The 25,796-nt window shown below is 43.3% G+C and overlaps 1 protein-coding gene across 1 annotated transcript in view; it reads right to left on the bottom strand.

Annotated features, from left to right (window-relative positions):
- Window positions 1–25,796, bottom strand: part of TBKBP1 (TBK1 binding protein 1) — a 267,510-nt gene that overhangs the window by 10,026 nt on the left and 231,688 nt on the right. The window contains exons 7-8 of the mRNA XM_082271866.1: window positions 19,960–20,069; window positions 12,576–13,204 (exon numbers count right to left, since the gene is read on the bottom strand). Coding sequence (XP_082127992.1) covers window positions 12,576–13,204; window positions 19,960–20,069 — 739 coding nt within the window. The remainder of the gene's footprint in view (window positions 1–12,575; window positions 13,205–19,959; window positions 20,070–25,796) is intronic.

Raw genomic sequence — 25,796 nt, 5'->3', positions numbered from 1 at the left:
ATATAACATTCCCAATAAAAAAATTTAAAAAATCGATTTTTTTTTTTTTTTTAACAGTTTAGGCCAATTTGTATTCTGCTACATATTTTTAGTAAAAGAAAAAAATCCCAAAAAGCGTATTTTAACCACTTCTGGACCGGAAGGATTTGTAACAGGTTACAAATGATAACTTTATTCTATGACTTGTCCCATTATTATTAGTATTAAATATATGTTAACCAGTTCTGGACCGGAAGGATTTTCCCCCTTAATGACCAGGACATTTTTGTTGATTCGGTACTATGTTGCTTTAAAGAGGAAGTAAACCCTCCTCTCCAACTTGTACCTATAGGTAAGCCTATGATAAGGCTTACCTATAGGTACTGTAAATATCTCCTAAACATGTACCGTTTAGGAGATATTTACCTTACATGCAGCCAGTGACGTCACTGGCGCATGCGCTCTGAAGGAACGGCCGCTGGTGCCGTTCCTTCAGAGTCCCGTGCCGTGACTGTCAGCTCCCGCGCGCGTGCACGGGAGTGACGTCACCCTGGCTCCAGCCAATCAGATGGAAGGATGCCGCGATCCCGGAAGACGGGCGACTGGACATGTCGCCCGTCATACAGGTGAGCGGGCTGCACGGCGGGGGCTCGTTCTAAGGTAAGTATGCGATGCATACTAGCTCATTATGTGTTTCTCTTACAGGCTACCAAAAAAAAAACTTTGTACGGGTATTACAACCTCTTTAACTGACAATTGCACAATCGTGCGACACTGTACCCAAATGGTGGTATTTGATCACTTCTGCGGTTTTTAGATTTTGCGCTATAAACAAAAAAAGAGGAATAATTCTGAAAAAAAAAAACACAATAATGCAAAAACGCTATAAAACATTCCCAATAAATTTTTTTAAAAAAATCAAATTTTTTTATCAGTTTAGGCCAATTTGTAATCTGCTACATATTTTTCGTAAAAAAAAAAATTCCAAAAACCGTATTTTAACCAGTTTTGGACCAGAAGGATTTGCCCCCTTAATAACCAGGCCATTTTTTGCAATTCGGCACTGCGTTACTTTAATGGACAAAATGGGTGTGATGCTGTACTTGGAAAAAAAAAATGATGTCCTTTTTTTCCCAACAAAAGAGCTTTCTTTTGGCGGTATTTAAACACCTCTGCGGTTTTTATTTTTTGCGATATAAACAAAAAAAAAAGCGACAATTCTGAAAAAAAAAAAACGATATTTTTTACTTTCTGCTATATAACATTCCCCAAAAAAATGTAAAAATCAAAATTTTTTAACATTATAGGCCAATTTGTTTTCTGCTACATATTTTTGGTAAAAAAATCGCAAAAAGGATATTTTGATTGGTTTGCGCAAAAATTATCACGTCTACTACGGGAAAGATTTATGTCATTTTTATTGTTTTTTTTTCTTTTTACTAGTAATGGCGGCGATCTGCGATTTGTAGCGGAACTGCGACATTGCGGCGGACAGAACGGACCCCTGACTGACATTTTTGACACTTTTGGGGAGACCAGTGACATTACTACAGTAATCAGTTCTAAAAATATGCACTGTTACTGTAATAATGACACTGGCAGGGAAGGGGTTAACCCTGTGGGTGATCAAGGGGTCAAATGTGAGCCTAGGGGAGTGTTTACTAACTGTGGGGGAAGGGCTTGTAAAAGGACCATAGAGACCTGTGATCCTATATAGAAGGATCACAGGCACTCTGTGATCTTTTCAGAGAGAAGAACAGTCAGCTGTGTTTACAATAGCTGCTTGTCCTTCTCTCTCAGCGGGTGGCCGCGCTCTCACCCCTAGCTGCAGGAGCGCGACCGACGTAGAGCTAGGTCGGTTCGCACAGGAGGGGCAAAACTGCAGCGGATGGTCGTTAACAGGTTAATTGGTTTGCGCAAAAGTTATAGCGTTTACAAACTACAGGATAGATTTTTGGACTTTTTACTTATTTTTTTTACTAGTAATGGCGGCGATCTGTGATTTTTTGCGGGACTGCAACAATGCGGCGGACAGATCGGACCCCTGACTGATATTTTTGACACTTTTTGGGGACCAGTGACACTAATACAGTAATCAGTGCTAAATATTATGCACTGTATAAATGACACTGGCAGGGAAGGGTTTAATACTTGGGGTGATCATGGGGTTAAGTGTATGCCTAACAGTGCTTACTGACTGTGTGGGAGGATGGGTTGGACAGAGGCAGGGAGAGATCAGTGATTCAGATTAGCTGAATTACACGATCTTTCCCTGCCTCTCTGACAGAAAAGCTGCCTGCTTTGTTTACATAGGCAGGCGGCTCTTCTGTCATTCTAGCCAAAGATTGTGGGAGGCCGGGAGTCCGCTCCTCCCGCGGTCTGGCTCCCGCTATGTCGAATCACATTTGGAGCGTGGCTCCAGCCAGACAGCAAGTGTGTCCTGGGCGGGCGGCTTAGAGGACCGGAGGTTGAGCTGAGCTGCAGAGAGGGATCCAGAGTGCTGTGGACCGAGTGGAGCTGCTGGGCAGAAGTTTCCAGGAAAAACAGTGTTGTGAGTACTCAAAACTGCTCAGGGGTCTGCCTAGGAAAGGACCACTCCAGAAGGTCGAAAAGGGATCCTGGAGCCACCTAACCAGTAGAGGAGGCTTAGAGAAAGGGGGTGCCAGTGTCTAAGCCCTGAAGATAATTGAGAGAAAAGGGGGGGCCGGTGTGGGCCCTGAGGTGTGGGCCCTGAGGTGTGGGCCCTGAGGTGTGGGCCCTGATGCAGCAGTCATACAAGTAGCTACCTCAGCAAGGAGTGCTTAGGGGAACTTAAAGAGGACTTCTTTATCCAGGACAGCAGTCACAAGTCAGTTCAGCATTAACAGGCATCATGGCCAGCGTTACCCAGCATTAACCGGTGTTGACCGGCATCCAGCCAGCGTCAAGTCAGCGCCAATCGGCATTTATCAAGTGTCCCCACTAAGTTCTACATAGTTGAGCCAAAGGAGTTTCCCACTCATCCCTTCTCCTATCCAAGTTACAAAATAAATATAAAAACCCAAAGATACTGGACTGGTCATTGTCTCAGTGCTCACACTTGGGGAAGCATGCTCAAAGGGACTTTTGTTGCCCAGGGGGACCCGCCATATCCGGTAAAACGGCTGGGAATTGTGCTACATTTTATAGCAGAAAAGTGCTGTGTTTTAGGGTCAGATTACATTACATTTAGGTCTGAAGTAGTGATGGGCCGAACACCCCCCTAGCAAACATGCAAACTCTATTAACCACTTGCCGACCACTCCATGCAGATTTACTGCAGCAGGGCAGCTCGGCTGCGCATTATCATGTAGATCTACGTGATTATGTACACCCGGTTTAGACACAGCAGAAGCCAGACTGCAGGAGGAGCGGGCTCGATGGCTGCCGGCCTCCCGCCATCTTCAGCTAGAATGACAGGAGAGCCATCTGGAATGTAAACAAAGCAGGCGGCTCTTCTGTCAGAGAGGCAGGGAAAGATTGTGTGATTCAGCTAAGCTAAGCTGAATCACCTATCTCTCTCTCTGCCTCCGCCCAACCCATCCCCCCCACACAGTTAGTAAGCACAATAGGGAAAATATTTAACCCCTTGATCACCCCCAGTGTTAACCCCTTCCCTGCCAGTGTCATTATTACAGTAACAGTGCATATTTTTAGCACTGATTACTGTAGTAATGTCCCTGGTACCCCCAAAAGTGTCAAAAATGTCAGTTAGGGGTCCGATCTGTCTGCCGCAATGACGCAGTCCCGCTAAAAATTGCTGCCATTACTACTAAAGAAATTAAAATAAATAAAAATGACATAAATCTATCCCCTAGTTTGTAGACGCAATAACTTTTGCACAGACCAATCAAAATACACTTTTTTTTACCAAAAATATGTGGCAGAATACAAATTGTAGTAAAAACTATACCAAAGGTATATTCCCCGCGCCTAATGGTATATAAATATATTAAATTGGTGTATTAAAAGTAAAAATAAGATGCAGCAGTGTCGCCCCAGTGTGAACCGACTCTAAAGGTTGCACTTAGGGCTTGTATTGGTCACATTTGTGCCACAGACATATATATTTTTTGCACAGAGATCTCTGCTAAGGTTGTGTACATACCAGCAAGCGCTATAGGTAGCCTCACTACAAGGCTATTATTGCCAAAATGAATATGATAAAAAAAAATAATAAAAAAAAATTGATTTTTAATTTTATATATTGGGAATGTTATATAACAGAAAGTAAAAAATATTGTTTTTATTTTTCAAAATTGTCGCTCTTTTTTCTTTATAGCTCAAAAAATAAAAATCACAGAGGTGATCAAATACCACCAAAAGAAAGCTCTATTTGTGGGAAAAAAGGACATCAATTGTATTTGGGTACAGAGTCGCACGACCGCGCAATTGTCAGTTAAAGTAACGCAGTGCCGAATTGCAAAATGGCCTGCTCATTAAGGGGGAAAATCTTCTGGTCCAGAAGAGGTTAACATGGGTTCCTATGGTACACAATTACATCTATGCGTTTTTCAGCCAGTGTGTTTTTGGAAAGGGACTTTTGTTCCAGCAGCAGGTTACATTTTGTGTGTAATAAACTCCAATAGACCTGCACCAAAAATGCAAGTGTTACGTTTTTGATGCATTTTGTATGTTACATTTTTTTTTCTCTTTAACAAACAGTGTATAGCTGGTTGCTAAGAAGCGGGCCAGGAAGTCGGCCGCTGCATCCTTAACAACCAATGAGTCATCAGCTATCCACTAACAGCTGAATGTAAAAACAAGAATTTGCAAAAAAATTGCCGGCTTTGGTTCTGGTATGGATTTTGAGGAGAACCCCACGCCAAAATTTAGAGCAAAAAATGATGTGAGGTCCCCCCAAAATCCATACCAGACCCTTATCTGAGCGTGCAGCCCGGCAGGTCAAGAAAGGGAGGGGATGAGTGAGCTCTCAACATGGGGGGGGAGGGGGGATTGCTTTGGGGCAGGGAGGGCTCTGCCCTGCTGACAGCTGATGACTCATCAGTTGTTATGGACGCGGCACCGGCTTCCCTGCCCGCTTCTTAGCAACCAGCCATGCAAAGTGTGTTAAAGAGAAAGAAAAAAGCACAAAACACATGAAGACTGCATGCAAAAATGCATCAATACCAGAGTTAAAAATGCAAAACGCATTGCAAAACACACCTGGAAAATCACATCAAGTGCAGCCGCATAGATATGAACCTTGTGGACAGTTCCTCAAAAAGGCCCACTCCCCCGGCAAGGTATACTTATTAGTCCATAATCCCTTGCTACCTTATTTCTGCAGAAATCTACCCTGGGTAAGCTCTGATGTATGATGGTATAAGAGCGTACCCAGGTGCTTAACATCACTGCCCTGCCCACTTGACAACCAATGAAGGGGCACACTGACCACCAACGTAAGGAGACACCTACTCCTCACCACTGCACTTTGCAGCGGCAGTGTGCAATAGCTCTGACCCTTGCAGTGTATGCACAATGTTGTACATTTTATTGTTATGACTGCTACACTGTCCTAAATGCTGCAATCCATATGTTATATTGTGCAATGTACATTGCATAGTCCTGATAACTGTAGTGTCTATGTTGTATGTTACACAGTGAAGAGGGCACACTGAGTAGAGTCCTGTTCGCTACACTTTATAACTTTATAGTTTGTTATATTGTCCTGACCACTGCACTGCATACATGATGTTGAATGTTACATAGCCCTGATTGCTGCTCTCTATATGCTACATTATCCTGACCCCTACACTCTCTTTGCCGTGTTGCACATTACATAGTTCTGATTATTACTACACTCCATATATTAAAGTGATATTAAAAGCTTGGCTTTTAAAAAAAAATAAAAAATAACAAACATGTGATACTTACCTGCTCTGTGCAGGGGTTTTGCACAGAGCACCCCAGATCCTCCACTTCTCAGGTCCTCCGCTAGCGCTCCTGGCTCCTCCCTCTAGCCAAGTGCCCTGGAAGCAAGCAGCTTGCTCCGGAGGCACCTGAACAAGCTCGCTCCCGAGCCACTGCTCTGTGTGTCAATTCACACACAGAGCCGCGGCTAGGTCCCACCCCCTCTCTCTCCTCATTGGCTCACTGACTGTGATTGATAGCAGTGGGAGCCAATGGTGCCTGCTGCTGTTCCAGCCAATGGGGAAGGAGAGTCCTCAAAAAAGCCGAGGCTCTTGTGCACATCGCAGGATCGAGATGGGCCTCAGGTAAGTATTAGGGGGGCTGGGGGAGCTGCTGCACACAGAAAGTTTTATATCTTAAAGCATAGAATGCATTAGGATAAAAAAACCTTCTGTCTTTATAACCACTTTAAGTTGTATGTAAGGGTTTTTTTCTCAGCAAATAGGTGCAGGAACTCAACCACAACCCCCCAGAACTTACCTCACTGCACAAACACACCCTCCAAACTGCATCAAATAGCGGGTGTGGTCATATTTCACTAACAGTGCAATGGTCTGAAAGGGGCATTCAATACCAGGAGTGCATTACTTACAGAGTGCAGAGTTCGGGGGATGTTATCCTCAGAGTGCAGGGGTGCACTACACACAGTGTGACGTTCAGGGGTGCACTACACACAGAGTGCAGGGTTCAGGGGTGCACTACACACAGAGTGCAGAGTTAATGGTTGCACAACACACAGAATGCAGGGTTCAGGAGTGCACTACAGACAGAGTGCAGGGTTCAGGGGTGAACTACACACAGAGTGCAGACTTAATGGTTGCACAACACAGAGTGCAGGGTTCAGGGGTGCATTAAGGGGTGCACTACACAGAGTGCAGAGTTAAGGGGTGCACTACACACAGAGTCCAGCTTTCTTCCGCTGCTGCCTTATTTCTGCATCCCCCATCCACATCTCACTTTCACCCCTCTTCAGCTCTGACCTTTGCATGCAAACCCCGCCTTCCACTGCCCCCATCTTCTGCCTCCTACTGTAAAAGCTCCACCATCTTCCACGTGTCATACTTGTGTTGCTATATTAAACTGAAGCTCCCAGCTGGCTCTAGTACCTCCCCACACACTGTAGATGGCTCCGCCTCTCTCACTTGCAGGGAGATCATCCAGTGGGGATGTCGGAATCTGCTCTGCACCTACATCTCCCTTGTCCGCACAGGAGATCAGATCTATGGGAACCGTTGGGAGACATGCTGTCACTTGTAAACACAGAAGACGGACCTCTGTGTTTACAAGTAGGTTGTATGTTACATATATCTCACTGCTGCACCCTATAAGCTATGTTGCACCTTGCACAGTCATGAAAGCTGCATTATATAGCCCCGACTATATAACAGTACAGCATAGCGCTTTTTTTTACACTTTTTTGTGCATTATATTGTCCTGACTACTGCACAATATGGGGTTGATGTACTAACTAAAGGCAAATAGACTGCAAGTGCAGTTTCTCCAGAGCTTAGTAAATGAGGTAAAGCTTCACTTTGCAAAGAATACCCAATCACGTGAAAAAAAAAAAAACAGCATTTTTGCTTGCGTATGATTGGATGATGGAAGTCAGCAGAGCTTCTGCTCATTTACTAAGCTCTGGAGCAGCCGCACTTGCAGAGTGCACAGTCGATTTGCCTTTAGTAAATCAACCCCTATATGTGATATGTTGTACATTAAATACTCCTTACCAAGTTGCTTATTATCTCAACATTTGCTGCTTGCAAAGTAGTCCCCAGTTATTTAAATGAAATTCTTCTTTAAGGTAGGATCAGATAAAGAGTGAACTTCTGTCTATGCTCTGCACGCAAAAAGCATATGTAATGGAAGAGTTGTTTTTCTTAAATATTGCTTGTCTTGAGGTTTATGTGCTTCTGTGAAACGGTCGCTTGTGGCACAGTAATTGAGGCATATGTTGTGTGGGTATGAGGACTCCAGCATACACATGCAGTGTATGACTATGCTCACCATTTATTAACCACTTCCGGACCGCCTGCCGCATATATACTGCGGCAAGGTGGCCCGGCTGCGCAAAATCACATACATGTACGTGATTTTGTGCATGAGATGTGATTGGACACAGTGGGAGCCAATCAGAGGGTCCGGCAGCTGCGATGCCGGGACCCGCCGTTCGTTCGGCGGAATGACAGAACAGCACCCTGCCTATGTAAACAAGGCAGACTGCTGTTCCGTCAGGGAGGAAAAGAGAGATCTTGTGTTTCAGCTCAGCTGAAACACAGATCTCTCTTTTCCTCTAGTGTATCCACTCCCACTACAGTTAGAAAGCACTCCCTAGGAGCACACCTAACCCCTTGATTGCCCCTGGTGTTAACCCCTTCCCTGCCAGTGTAATTTATACAGTAACAGTGCATTTTTGTTTTTAGCACTGATCACTGTACTAGTGTCACTGGTCCCCAAACAGTGTCACTTAGGGGTTAATTTACTAAAGGCAAATCCACTTGCACCGCAAGTGCACTTGCTGTAGACCTGAGGGGAAGATCTGAAATGAGGGGAAGCTCTGCTGGTTTCTATCATCCAATCATGTGCAAGTAAAAATTTTGTTTTTTTTATTTTCCATACATATCCCCATCAGATTCACAGTGACTGCACTTCCAAGTGCACTTGCAGTGCACCTCCCATCCACAGTGACTGCACTACCAAGTGCACTTGCAGTGCACCTCCCATCCACAGTGACTGCACTTCCAAGTGCACTTGCAGTGCACCTCCCATCCACAGTGACTATATTTCCAAGTGCACTTGCAGTGCACCTCCCATCCACAGTGACTGCACTACCAAGTGCACTTGAAGTGCACCTCCCATCCACAGTGACTGTACTACCAAGTGCACTTGCAGTGCACCTCCCATCCACAGTGACTGCACTTCCAAGTGCACTTGCAGTGCACCTCCCATCCACAGTGACTATATTTCCAAGTGCACTTGCAGTGCACCTCCCATCCACAGTGAATGCACTTCCAAGTGCACTTGCAAGTGCACCTCCGATCCACAGTGACTGCACTTCCAAGTGCACTTGCAGTGCACCTCCCATCCACAGTGACTATATTTCCAAGTGCACTTGCAGTGCACCTCCCATCCACAGTGAATGCACTTCCAAGTGCACTTGCAGTGCACCTCCCATCCACAGTGACTGCACTTCCAAGTGCACTTGCAGTGCACCTCCCATCCACAGTGACTATATTTCCAAGTGCACTTGCAGTGCACCTCCCATCCACAGTGACTGTACTACCAAGTGCACTTGCAGTGCACCTCCCATCCACAGTGACTGCACTTCCAAGTGCACTTGCAGTGCACCTCCCATCCACAGTGACTGCACTTCCAAGTGCACTTGCAGTGCACCTTCCATCCACAGTGACTGCACTTCCAAGTGCACTTGCAGTGCACCTCCCATCCACAGTGACTGCACTTCCAAGTGCACTTGCAGTGCACCTCCCATCCACAGTGACTGCACTTCCAAGTGCACTTGCAGTGCACCTCCCATCCACAGTGACTGCACTTCCAAGTGCACTTGCAGTGCACCTCCCATCCACAGTGACTGCACTTCCAAGTGCACTTGCAGTGCACCTCCCATCCACAGTGACTGCACTTCCAAGTGCACTTGCAGTGCACTTCTAGTGCACAGTGGATTTGCCTTTAGTAAATAAACCCCTTAGTGTCAGATTTTCCCCCCGCAATGTCGCAGTCCCACTAAAAATCACTACTCGCCCCCATTACTAGTAAAAACAATAAAAAAAATAAAAAGTCCATAAATGTATCACATAGTTTGCAAACACTATAACTTTTGCACAAACCAATCAATATACACTAATTAGGATTTTTTTTTTTTTACCAAAAATATGTAGCAGAATGCATATTGGCCTAAATTGATGAGAAAATTCGATTTTTACATTTTTTTATGTTTTTTATAGCACAAAGTAAAAAATATAGTTTTTTTTTGTTTTTTTCAAAATTGTGGTTCTTTTTTTTTTTTTTATAGCCCAAAAATTAAAAACCGCAGAGGTGATCAAATACCACCAAAAGAAAGCTCTATTTGTGGGGGAATAAAGACATCAGTGTTATTTGGGTACAGCGTCGCATGACAATTGTTAGTTAAGGCAACGCAGTGCCGTATCGCAAAAAATGGCCTGGTCATTAAGGGGGTAAAACCTTCTGGAGCTGAAGAGGTTAAAGAGTGCCTTTTTCAGTGTGTCCCAGGGTGCCCTGTGTCTTTTATCGACCTAGTAATGCCCCTGGGTCCAACAGAGTAGAGAGATGACATGAGAGAGCGGGAAAGGTGAGTATACCTAGCTGGGGGGATGGACTATAAGGAAGCACCGTCACATTGCTGTGATTGAGCTAAGTAATAGTGTCTCTTAAGTGTAAATGACATTCGTTATGAGGTTCACATAGTAGGTTGATGTTAAAATGTTTTAATAAGGCTTCAGAATCAATATAACATAATATAAATGGGTACTAATATTTATAGGTAAAATTGATCTCTGGTTTCTGTATGCTTTCTGGTTTCTGGCCCCCAAGTGCATTACTTCACATTTCTCAACATTAAATCTCATCTACCATGTAGTTGCCCACCCCATTATTTTGTTCAGGTCTGCTTGTAAGGTTTCCTTGTTTTGTATAGAAGATATTGCCCTGCTTAGCTTAGTATCGTCCGCAAATGATGAGATTGTGCTGGTTATCCCATCCTCTAGGTCATTTATAAATAAATTAAACAGGATTGGTCCCAGAACAGATCCTTGGGGGACCCCACTTTCCACACCAGCCTAACCCAAGTACTCCCCATTTATCACAACCCTCTGGACTCTCCTCTGGAGCCAGTTTTCAATCCAGGTACTCACCCTGTGGTCCATACCTATGTACCTTAGTTTGTACAGTAAATGTTTGTGGGGAACGGTGTCAAATGCCTTTGCAAAGTCCAGATACACCACATCCACAGGCTTACCTTTATCTAGATGGCAGCTCACCTCATCATAGAAGGTTAATAGATTGGTCTGGCAAGAACGATTCTTCATGAATCCATGCTGATTACTACTAATAATACAGTTTTTATTACTAAAATCTTGTATATAGTCCCTTTTCTTCCCCTCCAATATTTTGCAGACTACTGATGTTAGGCTGACCGGCCTATAGTTCCCTGGGATATATATATATAAATAGTTGTGCTAAAATCCCACTGATGTGCAATAAAGCTGGCCATAGACGGTTCCAAACTTGGCGGGTTTAGCATCAAACTGCCTTGATTCAAACCATGTAAAGACAGGCTAATGGTACCCAAGTTGATTGATCAATCAACTTGGGTACCATCAGCCTGTCGGATTTTACATACGATTATTGCTGGTGGGGCTGTAATAGCCACTAACAATAATCACTGAGTTCTCCTGGTGGGGGGGCAGCTTCCTCTGAACCAAACACAATGACTCAGTGCTTGTGTTGATGGGGGAATCAAGCAATTTGTTTCCCTGTAGGAAAGAAAATCGCCCCGTCTATGCTTCACATACATGTAACAAGTTTACTTAGGCACAAAAAAATATGTACCATTGCTATCTAGACCACTTTAGTATTATGAAAGTGTTAGCATACCAAATATCTCTGCATGATTATTACTTTGTCACTCTCCGTGTTTCCACAACCTCACACCAAAGGGCTCCTCGTAATGTAAAATTAATTTAGCATTTCATTACAGGTATAATAGCAGGGAAAATTTCAAGGCCACACTTTCTGGTCTATATTGTCTATCATAGGTTACACTCATCCTTGAGGTATTATTCTAATTACTATAGTATGGACCTATAATGCAGCCTGGATAGCAGTGCTGGAGACAGGAGTGCATGTCTATACACAGCTTATGGTGTTTATTGTGTCTGTTTTTTTTGGTTCTTCAAAGGAAGTCTGCAACCACTGTTGCTTATTGTCCAGGTTTTGGTTGTTTGGGTTGGTATGTTGACATCAGCAGCTGCAATTTATTTGTTGACATCAGCAGTTGCATCCATCCCCCAAGGAACCAAGAGCCAAGAACTTTGACCATGTGATCTAGCCAATATATATATATATATATATATATATATATATATAAGATGAGAAAGAGGAGGGCACCCTCAAAACACGTAAACATCTGCAGAACTCAGGGACATCGTTCTGATCTATCGGGAGGGATGTTACCAGTTCTGGCTAATCTATTGGAAACTTGCGTTGGGCTTGAAGCCCTATGTGTTTTGTGAGTATATTTTACTTTTAAGTAAAAGGTGTCATGGTTATTGCAAAAGGCTAGTGTGATCTCTTTTGTTCTTTTATGTACAGTGTGAATGAATTCCCCAGCCAGAGGTGGGCAGCCAGGCTAAGTGGTTGCTAGCAGACCATGACCTGCATTGTGTGCCGGAGACGCCAGGAATCTGGAGGACTGGTGCCATACCTTAGTACAGAAGTGATATTGTGTTATAGTTTGTTGCTTTCTAAGAAACTGAGCTGTAGTTTATGAGACTGTCATGTTACTATATAGCCCTAAGGTGACAAAATAAGGGAGAGTATATAGTAAAATAAAAGTGGTCCTGTGTCATCTAATGTGTTTTTTTGTCCCTACCCCTCTTCCGCTCTTGCTTATTTTCTTCTTATACACTTACATTGATGGAGGGCCAAGACTGTGCATGTTCCGCACGGGAGTAGGATGCTGACATTCTTCTACTTGCTGCATCAGGAATGGGGAACCCAGCACAAAAGGAAGCACAACGTACTGCTCCAGGCTCAGGACTGGGTGGGGATGGAGGACTCCACTCGTCCTCATCAGAGGACTGCTGTTGGGGCTCCCGGAAGCAGGGTATAGTAGGTGGGCTTCCTGCGTATCCCTCATTGTAGGATCGCTGTTTTGGTAAGGTAGCTGTCCCTGCTGGCATCCATAGGGAACGTGGTGATCGTGGATACAGGGCAGGCTCACTAATTTCAGAATAGCTACGACGTGCTTGGAAAGATGCTTTAGCTTGATGAGCTGGAGGTTTTGGATAAGGAACATCAGTTCCCACAGGGGATGGACATGGTGAAGGTACAGGTGATCTACGTGAGGGTGAAGAAGGTGGCACCGGGGAACGGCGTTGATGTGCTGGAGACTGTGGGACAGGGGATCTTCTTTGTAAGATGGGAGATGGGCATTGTGGAACAGGGGAGCGGCGCTGTGAGGAGGGCGAATGACGAAGAGATGAAGGAGAGTGACGGAGCTGGCAAGGAGAGTGCCGATGTGGAGGAGAATGCCTCTGTCCTGAAAAAGAGGAAAAACTTGGATTAAAAAAAAATTTAAATATTTATGCTACTAAACAAATCAGATATTTTTTAGGTCAGTTAGAACTTTTAGGACTTTCAATTTGATTAATTTTAAGGAGTATTATATACACTGCCTGGCCAAAAAAAAGTTGCCACCTGGAATTAGCCAAGCAACTAACTAACTAAGCATAGTGTAGTTATTGCATGTGCCCAAAGAATGAGGTCAGCTGAATACCTGAATATACTGAATGACCAGGTTATTCCATCAATGGATTTTTTCTTCCCTGATGGCATGGGAATATTCCAAGAGGACAATGCCAGCATTCAGCGGGCTCAAATTGTGGAAGAGTGGTTAAGGGAGCATGAGACATAATTTTCACACACGGATTACCCACCACAGAGTCCAGACCTTAACCCCATTGAGAATCTTTGGGATGTGCTGGAGAAGGCTTCGCGCAGTGGTCTGACTCTCCCATCATCAATACAAGATCTTCGTGAAAAATTAATGCAGCACTGGACAGAAATAAATCTTGTGACATTGCAGAAGCTTATCGAAACAATGCCACAGCGAATGCGTGCCGTAATCAAAGCTAAAGGCGGTCCAACAAAATATTAGTGTGTGACCTTTTTTTTTGGTGGCGACTTTTTTTTCTGGCCAGGCAGTGTATATGAAAAAAAATTTTCACAGGGAATTAATGATTGATGAATTTTGATAATTACTGTTATGCGCTGTGGTTGATTGCACTATGGATTTTTGAAAATTGTTTTGTTTTGAACAGCAGCAACATTAGCACTAGCACAACTAACTAAATTTTAATTCTATAACGCAAGTTTTTCTTGATTTTTAATTTTGGTAGACTCTGCTGACCCTCCAAAAAGTATTAATTTATTTTTTTATATTTTTCAGTTTTTGGTAACCTGCTCACTTTTCCATTAGTAATATCAGCTTACCAAGACATTTTGGACAATTTCATGCTCCCAACTTTGTGAGAACAGTTTGGGAATGGCCCCTTCCTGTTCCAACATGACTGCGCTCCAGTGCACAAAGCAAGGTCCATAAAGACATGGATGAGCGAGTTTAGAGTGGAGGAACTTGACTGGCCTGCACAGAGTCCTGACCGCCTCTCGAATAGAACACCTTTGGCATGAATTAGAGCACAGACTGTGAGCCAGGCCTTCTCGTTAAACATCAGTGCCTGACCTCACAAATGCGCTTCTGGAAGAATGGTCAAACATTCCCATAGACACACTCCTAAACCTTGTGGACAGCCTTCCCAGAAGAGTTGAAGCTGTTATAGCTGCAAAGGGTGGGCCAACTCAATATTGAACCCTACAGGCTAAGACTGGGATGCCATTAAAATTAATGTGCTTGTAAAGGCAGGCGTCCAAAAATACTTTTGGTAATATAGTGTATATTTCCATAATAGCAACATCAGAGGTCTTGTGAACACTGATTGCGTACATAACTCCTTCAGAGGCGTAACTAGAAGCTTCAGGGCCCCGATGCAAGAAACCATGAAGGGCCCCCATGGGACCCCTGGCCAGGGCCCTTCTCTTCAAGCCTGGGGCTCTTCCAACTGATCCTGGGGCCCTTTACTCTTGTTGCAGGGCCCATTATTATGGCCGCAGCGGGACCCTTTCACAAGTTCTGCAGTGGGCCCACTTCCTGCCATCTTGGGCCCTCCCCACGGTGGTGGAATGCCAGGCCCCAGTCTCAAGTATGACCTTTGTGATCCTGGAAGTTCACCCACTGGTGTCAGTATTTTTTATTTTTTGGTATTTTAATTGTATTATTTTTTATTGTTTTATTTTATTTTTTTACAATGTCACTGACTATGACTCTGTCCATTCAGAAAAGGAAGGAGCTGGTAAATTACATATTTACCTCCTGACCCTTTCCTGGTTCTCTATTGTGACACATCCCCTGCAGCAGTCGGCAGGAGAGGGGAGGGAGCAGAGTGGGGGGGGGGGGACCAGGGGAGCACACAGGGGCCCAGAGACAGCAGAACACAAGTGAATTGGAGCTCCTGCTGCAGCTACAGGATGAAAAAGGAGGACAGTGATTTCTCTACATGTTGCCCCCGCCCCCCCCCCTCCTATCCAGGTGTACAGGGGAGCCGCACAGGCCCCCTGGAGCATGGCGCCCAGTTGCAATTTGCGACCCCTGCAACCCCTGTAGTTATGCCTCTGCCCCCAGATATGGCATTTGCTGTTTATGTAATTCAATTTTTTTCACAAAAGTGTTTGTCTGTTTACAATATTGGGACTGATCATGTGATTAAAGCAGGCAGACCCTCCCACTTAGCACTACGGAACAAGGAAGTGACTGGAATGCATAGGCCATTATTAGGTGAACAGCAATATCGTCTGCATTTCTATTTTTGAAGCTACTTGCAATCATGACAGTTGCAAGGAATCTTATTTTTTCTCAACAAACTAGAGTTACACAGTGGGACTGATTTCCAAAAGTATATGCGCATACAACATCACATCAATAAAGGTTGAACAACCTAATTGTGCTCTGACAGTATGTACTATAAGTACACAATGTACGGGGAGACCTGCACAACAGTCAAATCATAAATATAGCTAATTCATTTAAAAAATGTGGTTTGTTGATGAGTTCATTCTTCTGCATTCTTGGATTCCAATGGGTATTTTTTTTAAGCACTTGATTAGAGCCAGAGGCTCTAATATGCTTCAAAAAAAGGGCGGGCTTGGGGCGCAGTGCACTGCGCCCCGAGCCCACCCAGTTGTGTGACAATAGTGAATGAATATTCGCTATTATCACATTTATTCTCCTCCCAGCCAATCAGGAAGCGGGATGAGACCTGTTTCCCGATTGGCCGAAAGGAGAGGCCATGCTATTGGCCAAGGAGGGGGAGGGAGGAGACACCGGGGAAGCCTCTGCCGCTGCCTGCCCTCCACGGGGGGGGGGGGGGTTGTGGTATGATGTGCGAGCTGGTGTGGTCCAGGGGATATGGTGTGGTCTGTCTGATGCCCCCCCACGGCCCATGGAGCACCAGCCGCCACTGATCAAAACACACAGAAAAAGCAAGAAATGCTCTCAAATTGTATGAGAGCTAGGGATTTTTAAGGTGCCAAATAACTATGGTTTTAAAAAAGTAAACTGATTTTTTTTAAACAGTAATTCAAATACATAGAAAGACCACATCATTTAAAATGTGCCTTATCAATTCATCAAATATTTACCACATAAGATGTTTGCGATGTAATCGCAGAGTAGCGATCGTGACATGTTTCACCAAGTGTGGTTTCTTGTGGGATATATTAATGCTACATCTACTGTTGATAATTAAAGGTTTTCTAAAGGTGCTTGATATATTGTTATCCAACGACAGCCCCAAAGGCTGATGGTACTTGTCTTTTCTCATTCACAGAACTCTGAATGAATAACACAGCCGGAGCTCCCCACTATTTTTAAAACCACATTTTTTAAAAATAGTGACAGCAAGAAGGAGAAGATCCCCGCTTGATGTCACTAGAGGCAGTGGCTGCAGGAGTGGGAAACTGTTACATAATCCACCTTAAGAACAGGTGAAACGAGTGAAAATAGATTAGAACACCTGTCAGGATTTTATAGCTCCGTTACAGGGATGCACCCTCTATATTTATCATGTTTACTATTATCAAGTAAAGAAAAGTGAAAAGTGAAGGTGAAAGAAAACCCCAAATTTTGGGTTGTTGCCATAACAGGAATAGAGGGGAAATCTTCTAGCGGGAACACTAGTTCTAGTGACATTCTCTTACTTTGGAGTGGTTTCCTCTAACTTGCTGTTTTGGCTATGGGACAGGATGTAAAGTTAAACCTCCCCAATGGGAAACAAATGACAAGGGTCTCCAAACTTTGGCTCTCCAGTTGTTCAGGAACTACAATTCCCATCATGCCTAGTCATATCTGTGAATATCAGAGTCTTACAATGCCTCATGGGACATGTCGTTCCGCAACAGCTGGAGGACCGTCGTTTGGAGATCCCTGCCCTAGTCTAGCCAAAATGAAAAATACCTATAGTTCTTGTTTATTCCCCTCTTAGACCATTGTCAAGCGACACCACTGAAAACATTTCTCCTCTGATCTTGTTCTGATGACAACTCAAAATATTGGATTTTCCCTACCTTTTAGGCCCCATTCACACTATATATTCTGAGCAAATACAGTGCCATGAAAAAGTATTCATACCCCTTGAATTTTTCCACATTTTGTCATGTTACAACCAAAAACATAAATGTATTTTATTGGGATTTTATGTGATAGACCGACACAAAGTGGCACATAATTGTGAATTGGAAGGAAAATGATAAATAGTTTTCAACATTTTTTTTACAAATAAATATCTGAAAAGTGTGGCGTGCATTTGTATTCACCCCCCCCCCCCATTACTCTGATACCCCTAACTAAAATCTAGTGGAACCAATTGCCTTCAAAAGTCACCTAAATAGTAAATAAAGTTCACCTGTGTGTAATCTCAGTATAAATACAGCTGTTCTGTGAAGACTTCAGAGGTTTGTTCAAGTGTGAAGTTTCACACTTGAAAAAAGAATGCGCATGCTCTCTGTAAGCTTGGCGCATGCTCTGAAACGCGTCGTGTAATCCTTTCCATCCTGGTGACGTCACGCGGTGGACGCTGCGTTCCAGCCTGATACGTGAAGATTCACCGGCTCCGGTAGACAGCAGCCGGCTTTGTACTGTCCTCCGTGTCCATCCACCAGTTTCTAACATCTTCTCTTCCGGACTCAGGACTCTGGATTTTACGTTCACCTATGACTTCCGATTGAGCCTGCTAATTTTGATTCCATGTGAGTTGTTATACCTTGTGTGCCTATTAAAATATACTGACTGCACTTAGAGGCGCTTCGCCTGTTTTGTTTTTTTGCATTGTCCACAGAACCGACTTCCCTGTGCGGTGGAGCTGGCCCTTTGTTGCAGACAGAGACATCACATCCAGCCACACAGATACAGTCACCGTCGGGGTTTGTTTACCTACCTGATGGACTTTATTATGCCTATGTGCCATGTAATTCAAGGTATCCATTTTAACCCTGTTTGATGTTTTTATCCCTCAGCCCTCCTTACACTTTTGACACCGACCTTTATTGCTCCAGATCAGAGCGCAAGCTTTCTATTCATTCTCTCATTCACCTGAAAATGGAAAGAGTATGGCACAACTGCAAACCTATCAAGACATGGCTGTCCATGTAAACTGACCGGCCGGGCAAAGAGAGCATTCATCAGAGAAGCAGCCAAGAGGCCCATGGTAACTCTGGAGGAGCTGCAGAGATCCACAGCTCAGGTGGGAGAATCTGTCCACAGGACAACTATTAGTCATGCACTCCACAAATCTGACCTTTATGGAAGAGTGGCAAGAAGAAAGCCATTGTTGAAAGAAAGCCATAAGAAGTCCCGTTTGCAGGTTGTGAGAAGCCATGTGGGGGGACACAGCAAAGATGTGGAAGAAGGGTCAGATGAGACCAAAATTGAACAACAAAATGCTATGTGTGCCGTAAAACACTGCACATCACTCTGAACACACCATCCCAACCGTGAAACATGGTGGTGGCAGAATCATGTTGTGGGGATGCTTTTCTTCAGCAGGGACAGGGAAGCTGGTCAGAGTTGATGGGAAGATGGATGGAGCCAAATACAGGGCAATCTTACAAGAAAACCTGTTAGAGACTTCAAAAGACTTGAGCAAGTGGAGGTTCACCTTCCAGCAGGAAAACAACCCTAAACATACAGCCAGAGCTACAATGGAATGGTTTAGACCAAAGCATGTTCACGTGTTAGTATGACCCAGTCAAAGTCCAGACCTAAATCCAATTGAGAATCTGTGAAAAGACTTAAAAATTGCTGTTAACAGACGCTCTCCATCCAATCTGACAGAGCCTGAGCTATTTTGCGAACGGCTTGCCTCCTTACCTCTTTCTTTCTCCTGTCCGAGCTGGGGAGTGCTGAATGGCTGAGCCGCTGTGCTTCTCCTGTATGTCTCCTCCCTCTTCCTGGCCAGTGGCCAGTAAGATCGCTTCTCCTGTTGGCCAATCGGGAAAGGGGTCTCACAACCCTCTTCCTGATTGGCTGGGAGGGGAGTCAGTGTGACAATAGCGAATATTTATTCGCTATTGCCATACAACTGGGTGGGTTCAGGGGGCAGTGCTCTGAGGGTGAACTTTATTTACTATTTAGGTGACTTTTGAAGGCAATTGGTTCCACTAGATTTTAGTTAGGGGTATCAGAGTAAAGGGGGCTGAATACAAATGCACGCCACACTTTTCACATATTTATGTGTAAAAAAAAATGTTGAAAACCATTTATCATTTTTCTTCCACTTCGCAATTATGTGTCACTTTGTGTGGGTCTATCACATAAAATCCCAATATAATACATTTACATTTTTGGTCGTAACATGACAAAATGTGGAAAATTTCAAGGGGTATGAATACTTTTTCAAGGCTCTGTAAATGCAAGCAATTCAATTATATTATTCAGACTGCGCATTGATCTGCTATGATGATAATGGTCCTTATGACAAATATAGAGGGGGAATCTCCCTAGCAGAGACGGAAACCAATCCAAAACTTAAAAAAGAGTAATTGCTTTAGACACATTTTTATTCTGTGTTCAATAAGGAGTTGGCTTTGGTTTTAAACATTAAACACAATTTATGTATTTTCATTTTTAGTTTTCACACCTATTTTTTTATTTCCTTTTGTAGATAAACATTGGTATATTATCACCTGCTTGCTCCTCCAGCAGTGACCTCAGAATCCGGCCTTGTAAAGCAGTAAGGTCTCGCAGACGGTAAAGCTCCTCTGTCAGTTCAGTATACGCCAGGGCCAGATTCACCCTAGTAACATAAAAATACTACATTATCATACTGTTGTAGAATAAAAGACCCTCCATATCACAGAAGTCATTTTCATTCATCATTTATACAGTATCTCACAAAAGTGAGTACACCCCCTCACATTTTTATAAATATTTTATTATATCTTTTCACGTGACAACACTGTAGAAATGACATTTTGCTACAATGTAAAGTAGTGAGTGTAATGCTTGTATAACAGTGTAAATTTGCTGTCCCCTCAAAATAACTCAACACACAGCCATTAATGTCTAAACCACTGGCAACAAAAGTGAGTACACCCCTATGTGAAAATGTCAAAATTGGGCCCAATCAGCCATTTTCCCTCCCCGTTGTCATGTGACTTGTTAGTGTTACAAGGTCTCAGGTGTGAATGGGGAGCAGGTTTGTTAAATTTGGTGTTATCACTCTCACTCTCTCATACTGGTCACTGAAAGTTCAACATGGCACCTCATGCCAAAAAACTCTGAGGATCTTAAAAAAATAATTGTTGCTCTACATAAAAATGGCCTAGGCTATAAAAAGATTGCCAAGACCCTGAAACTGAGCTGCAGTACAGTGACCAAGACCATACAGCGGTTATACAGGACAGGTTCCACTCAGAACAGGCCTCGCCATGGTCGATCAAAGAAGTTGAGTGCATGTACTCATTGTCATATCCAGAGGTTGTCTTTGGGAAATAGAAGTTTGAGTGCTGCCAGCATTGCTGCAGAGGTTGAAGGGGTGGGGGGGTCAGCCTGTCAGTGCTCAGGCCATACACCGCACACTGCATCAAATTAGTCTGCATGACTGTCATCCCAGAAGGAAGCCTCTTCTAAAGATGATGCACAAGAAAGCCCGCAAACAGTTTGCTGAAGACAAGCAGACTAAGGACATGGATTACTGGAACCATGTCCTGTGGTCTGATGAGACAAAGATAAACGTATTTGGTTCAGAGGGTGTCAAGCGTGTGTAGCGGAAACCAGGTGAGGAGTACAAAGACAAGTGTGTCTTGCCTACAGTCAAGCATGGTGGTGGGAGTGTCATGGTCTGGGACTGCATGAGTGCTGCCAGCACTGGGGAGCTACAGTTCATTGAGGGAACCATGAATGCCAACATGTACTGTGACATACTGAAGCAGAGCATGAGCCCCTCCCTTCGGAGACTGGGACGCAGGGCAGTATTCCAACATGATAATGATCCCAAACTCACCTCCAGGACGACCACTGCCTTGCTAAAGAAGCTGAGGGTAAAGGTGATGGACTGGCCAAGCATGTCTCCAGACCTAAACCCTATTGAGCATCTGTGGGGCATCCTCAAACAGGAGGTGGAGGAGCGCAAGGTCTCTAACATCCACCAGCTCCGTGATGTCATCATGGTGGAGTGGAAGAGGACTCCAGTGGCAACCTGTGAAGCTCTGGTGAACTCCATGACCAAGAGGGTTAAGGCAGTGCTGGAAAATAATGGTGGCCACACAAAATATTAACACTTTGGGCCCAATTTGGACATTTTCACTTAGGGGTGTACACACTTTTGTTGCCAGCAGTTTAGACATTAATGGCTGTGTGTTGAGTTATTTTGAGGGGACAGCAAAGTTACACTGTTATACAAGCTGTACATTCACTACTTTACATTGTAGCAAAGTGTCATTTCTACAGTGTTGTCACATGAAAAGATAGAATAAAATATTTACAGAAATGTGAGGGGTGTACTCACTTTTGTGAGATACTATACATAGCTATTCTCCAATAATCAATGCATAGTCACCCTACTGTATTATACTGCCTGCAGAAGAAAGTGTCTTGTGTTGTCTTTTTATTGGCTGCTCATTGCAACATAGACAATCCTTTCAGCTTTTTTAAATAATGAGCCTTAACCACTTCAGCCCAGAAGGTTTACCCCCCTTCATGACCAGGCCATTTTTTACAATACAGCACTGCGTTAGTTTAACTGACAATTGTGCAGTCGTGCCACGCTGTACCCAGATACAATTTATGTCCTTTTTTCCCACAAATAGAGCTTTTTTTTGGTGGTATTTGACCACCGCTGCAGTTTTTATTTTTTGATCTATAAACAGAAAAAATTGACAAGTTTGAAAAAAAGACCAAAAACAATATTATTTACTTTCTGCTACATAACTTATCCAATAAAATTTTTTTAAAAAAATCTCATTTCTTCATCCGTTTAGGCCACTATGTATTCAGCTACATATTTTTGGTAAAGAAAATCCCAATTAGCGTATATTGATTGGTTTGCGCAAAAGTTATTCTATCTACAAACTATAGGATATAAGATAGATTTATGGAATTTTTTTTTTAATTTATTTTTTACTAGTAATGGCGGCGATCAGCGATTTTTAGCGGGACTGCGACATTGCGGCAGACAAAACCAGTGAAACTAATACTAAAAAAAATGCACTGTCACTGTACTAATGACAGGGAATGTTAACATATGGTGCGATCAAAGGGTTAAATGTGTTCCCTGGGAGTGCTTGCTAACTGTGTGGGGGGATGCTTTGAGTTGGGAAAGACAGAAATCCGTGTTCCTGCTTAGTATAAACACAAGATCTCCATCTTCCCCTCTCACAGAACGGCAGTCTGCCTTTACATAGGCAGGCCGCCATTCTGCCTTTCTCACACACGGGTGCCGGCGAACATTGGGTCTGTTGGACCTGCTAATTGGTGCGGCGGTGCGCACGCTCCAGACCCAGTGCACAAAATGACGTACAGGAATATATTAGACCATCGGGTGGAAAAACGAATAAATTGCCCACCTCCCTAAAGTAAACAACAAAAACAAGGAAGATCCCTCTAAATGGGATTTATTGGGGCAATAGTATAGAGTATGGAAGTATCATGGGAGATTTTGTTTTTTAAAAAAGGTTGTATAGTTTATTATAAGATACAAAAATCATAGCGAACAAGAAAATAATACTATACAAATGGATTAAAAATTCAGCCGGTCCAAATTCATAACAAGTGACCAACGTTCATGTCCACTATCCACAGATGGGGACAGCGATAGACCCAACGCGTTTCGAAGTAAAGTGTATGTTTCTTCATCCGGGGTCAATGAACATGGATTTTTAATCCATTTGTATTGTATTATTTTCTTCTTCGTTTGGATTTTTGTATCATGTAATAAACTATACAACCTTTTTTTAAAAAAATCTCCCTCGATACTTCCGTACTCTATAATATTGCCCCATAAAATCCCATTTAGAGGGAACTTCCTTGTTTTTGAAATGACGTACAGGTACGTCATTTCGCGCAGGAGGGCCGCCCTGCCTCAGTGAGGCGGTCCATAAGTGGTTAAAGTAGAACTATAGGCAATTTGGATAGAGCAAGGGAGCGTTATTACCCCACGTCAGATTTTCTTTTGCCACCTGTGTCCCATTGGGAAGATTTTCCTTCACTTCCTGTCCCATAGCCAAAACAGGAAGTGAAAGGAAATCCCTGTAAATTATGGAAATTCCTTGGGGACCCCCAGGCCACCAGAACTAGTGTCCCTATAGGAAGATTTCCCCTTTATTACTTTTTTTGGGACAACCTAAAATGTTGGATTTTCTTTTAATTTCACTTTCAATGCTAATAGTAAGCAAGGCAAAAAGAGGATGAATATCCCCAATGTGGGCACAGACAGCAATAAAAACTGACAGGTGTTCTAATCCCTCTCCACTCTGTCCATAACTAAAGAAAAGGTTTTGCCTTTAGTTTTAGTTATACTTTACTATGAGGGAAAAAAAAAATTTCTTTATTCTAGGTATCTTAGGTTACTCATGATAACTTTATTCTATGACTTGTCCCATTTATATCAATATTAAATATATGTTAACCACTTCTGGACCGGAAGATTTTCCCCCTTAATGACCAGGCCATTTTTTGTGATTTGGCACTGTGTTACTTTAACTGACAATTGTGCAGTCGTGCAACGCTGTACCTAAATACAATTGATGTCCTTTTTTTCCCCACAAATAGAGCTTTCTTTTGGTGGTATTTGATCACCTGTTTTTTGCAATAAACAAAAAAAGACTGACAATTTTGAAAAAAAAAAAAATAATATTTTTTACTTTCTGCTATTAAACACATCAAATAAAACATTTTTAAAAATCGAATTTCTTTATCAGTTTAGGCCAATTGGTGTTCTGCTACATATTTTTGGTAAAAAAAAAAATCAGAAAAAGCGTATATTAATTGGTTTGCGCAAAAGTTATAGCGTTTAAAAACTATGGGATGGATTTAAAGACTTTTTATTTTTTTTATTGATTTTATTAGTAATGATGCCGATTGGCGATTTTTAGCTGGACTGGGACATTGCAGAGGACAAATCTGACTCTAAGTGACACTTTTTGGGGACCAGTGACACCAATACAGACATTAGTGCTAAACAATATGCACTGTTACTGTATAAATTACACTAGCAGGGAAGGGATTTAAATCAGGGGCGATGAAGGGGTGCTTTCTAACTGTAGGGGGGTTGGACTGACTGCATGAAGAGAGAGATCTGTGTTCCTGATTAGTAGGAACACACAATCTCTCCCTTCCTATCAGACAGAACACAGTCTGCCTTGTTAACATAGGCAGATCGCTCTTCTGTCATTCTCCTTCACGATCATGGGAGGCCAGCGGCCATCGTGTCCGCTGGACCCGCAGACTGGCTCCCGCTGTGTCTAATCACATGCGCCCCCTAGAGCCCTAAAACAAAATTACGCATAGGTACATGATTTTGCACTTAAGGGTCGCCATGCCGCAGTATATGTATATGGGGCACTCCTTAAGTGGTTAATAAATGTCTTTTCAAAAACTCTTGTTCTGTCTTTATTTATTTTTAAACTTTTATGGTGAATGGGTAGGGGTACTATGTACCCCATACTCGTTCACATAGGAGGGGGTAGATCTGGGGGCCTCCTTGTGGGCATTATAAATGAGTTTAGCAACCTCCCGTACAGTAGCAGGGTTGAATAAGGTTTATTGTACCTGTTGACATGGTGTATAAGGTGGGAAAGATACCTGCAGAGTGGAGATTTGATTGGCGATCTCCTGGGCAGTGAGTGAGTTAGGGGGTGGAGGCAGTGGAGGATGAAGTAGAGAGGTAAAGGTGGAGAAGAGTTGATGGGGTTTGGATGAGATAGTGTTAATGAGAGTGATAAAATAGGTCTGCTTGGCAGCGAGGAGGCAGGAATTGTAGTTTTGGAGGGCAGATTTGTATTGGTTGAAGTCTTTGAGAGACTTCAAAGACTATTGAATTGAATATAATATACAATAATATAAATTGAATATATACTGAACAAAATTATAAACGTGACACTTGGTTTTGCCCCCATTTTTCATGAGCTGAACTCAAAGATCTAAGGAAACCGGGATTCATCCGTGAAGAGAACTCCTCTCCAAAGTGCCAGACACCATCGGATGTGAGCATTTGCCCACTCAAGTCGGCTACGACGAAGAACTGCAGTCAGGTCGAGACCCCGATGAGGACGATGATCATGCAGATGAGCCTACCTGAGACGGTTTCTGACAATTTGTGCAGAAATTCTTTGGTTATGCAAACCAATTGTTGCAGCAGTTGTCCGGGCGGCTGGTCTCAGACCATCTTGGAGGTGAAGATGCTGGATGTGGAGGTCCTGGGCTGGTGTGGTTACACGTGGTTTGTGGTTGTGAGGCCGGTTGAATGTACAGCCAAATTCTCTAAAACACCTTTGGAGATGGCTAATGGTAGAGAAACGAACAT

This window comes from Pelophylax lessonae (genome assembly GCF_965119305.1).
Source record: "Pelophylax lessonae genome assembly, chromosome: 11".
NCBI lineage: Eukaryota > Metazoa > Chordata > Amphibia > Anura > Ranidae > Pelophylax > Pelophylax lessonae.
Note: the sequence above shows the minus strand (reverse complement) of the source record. Positions and strands in the feature narration are given on the sequence as shown.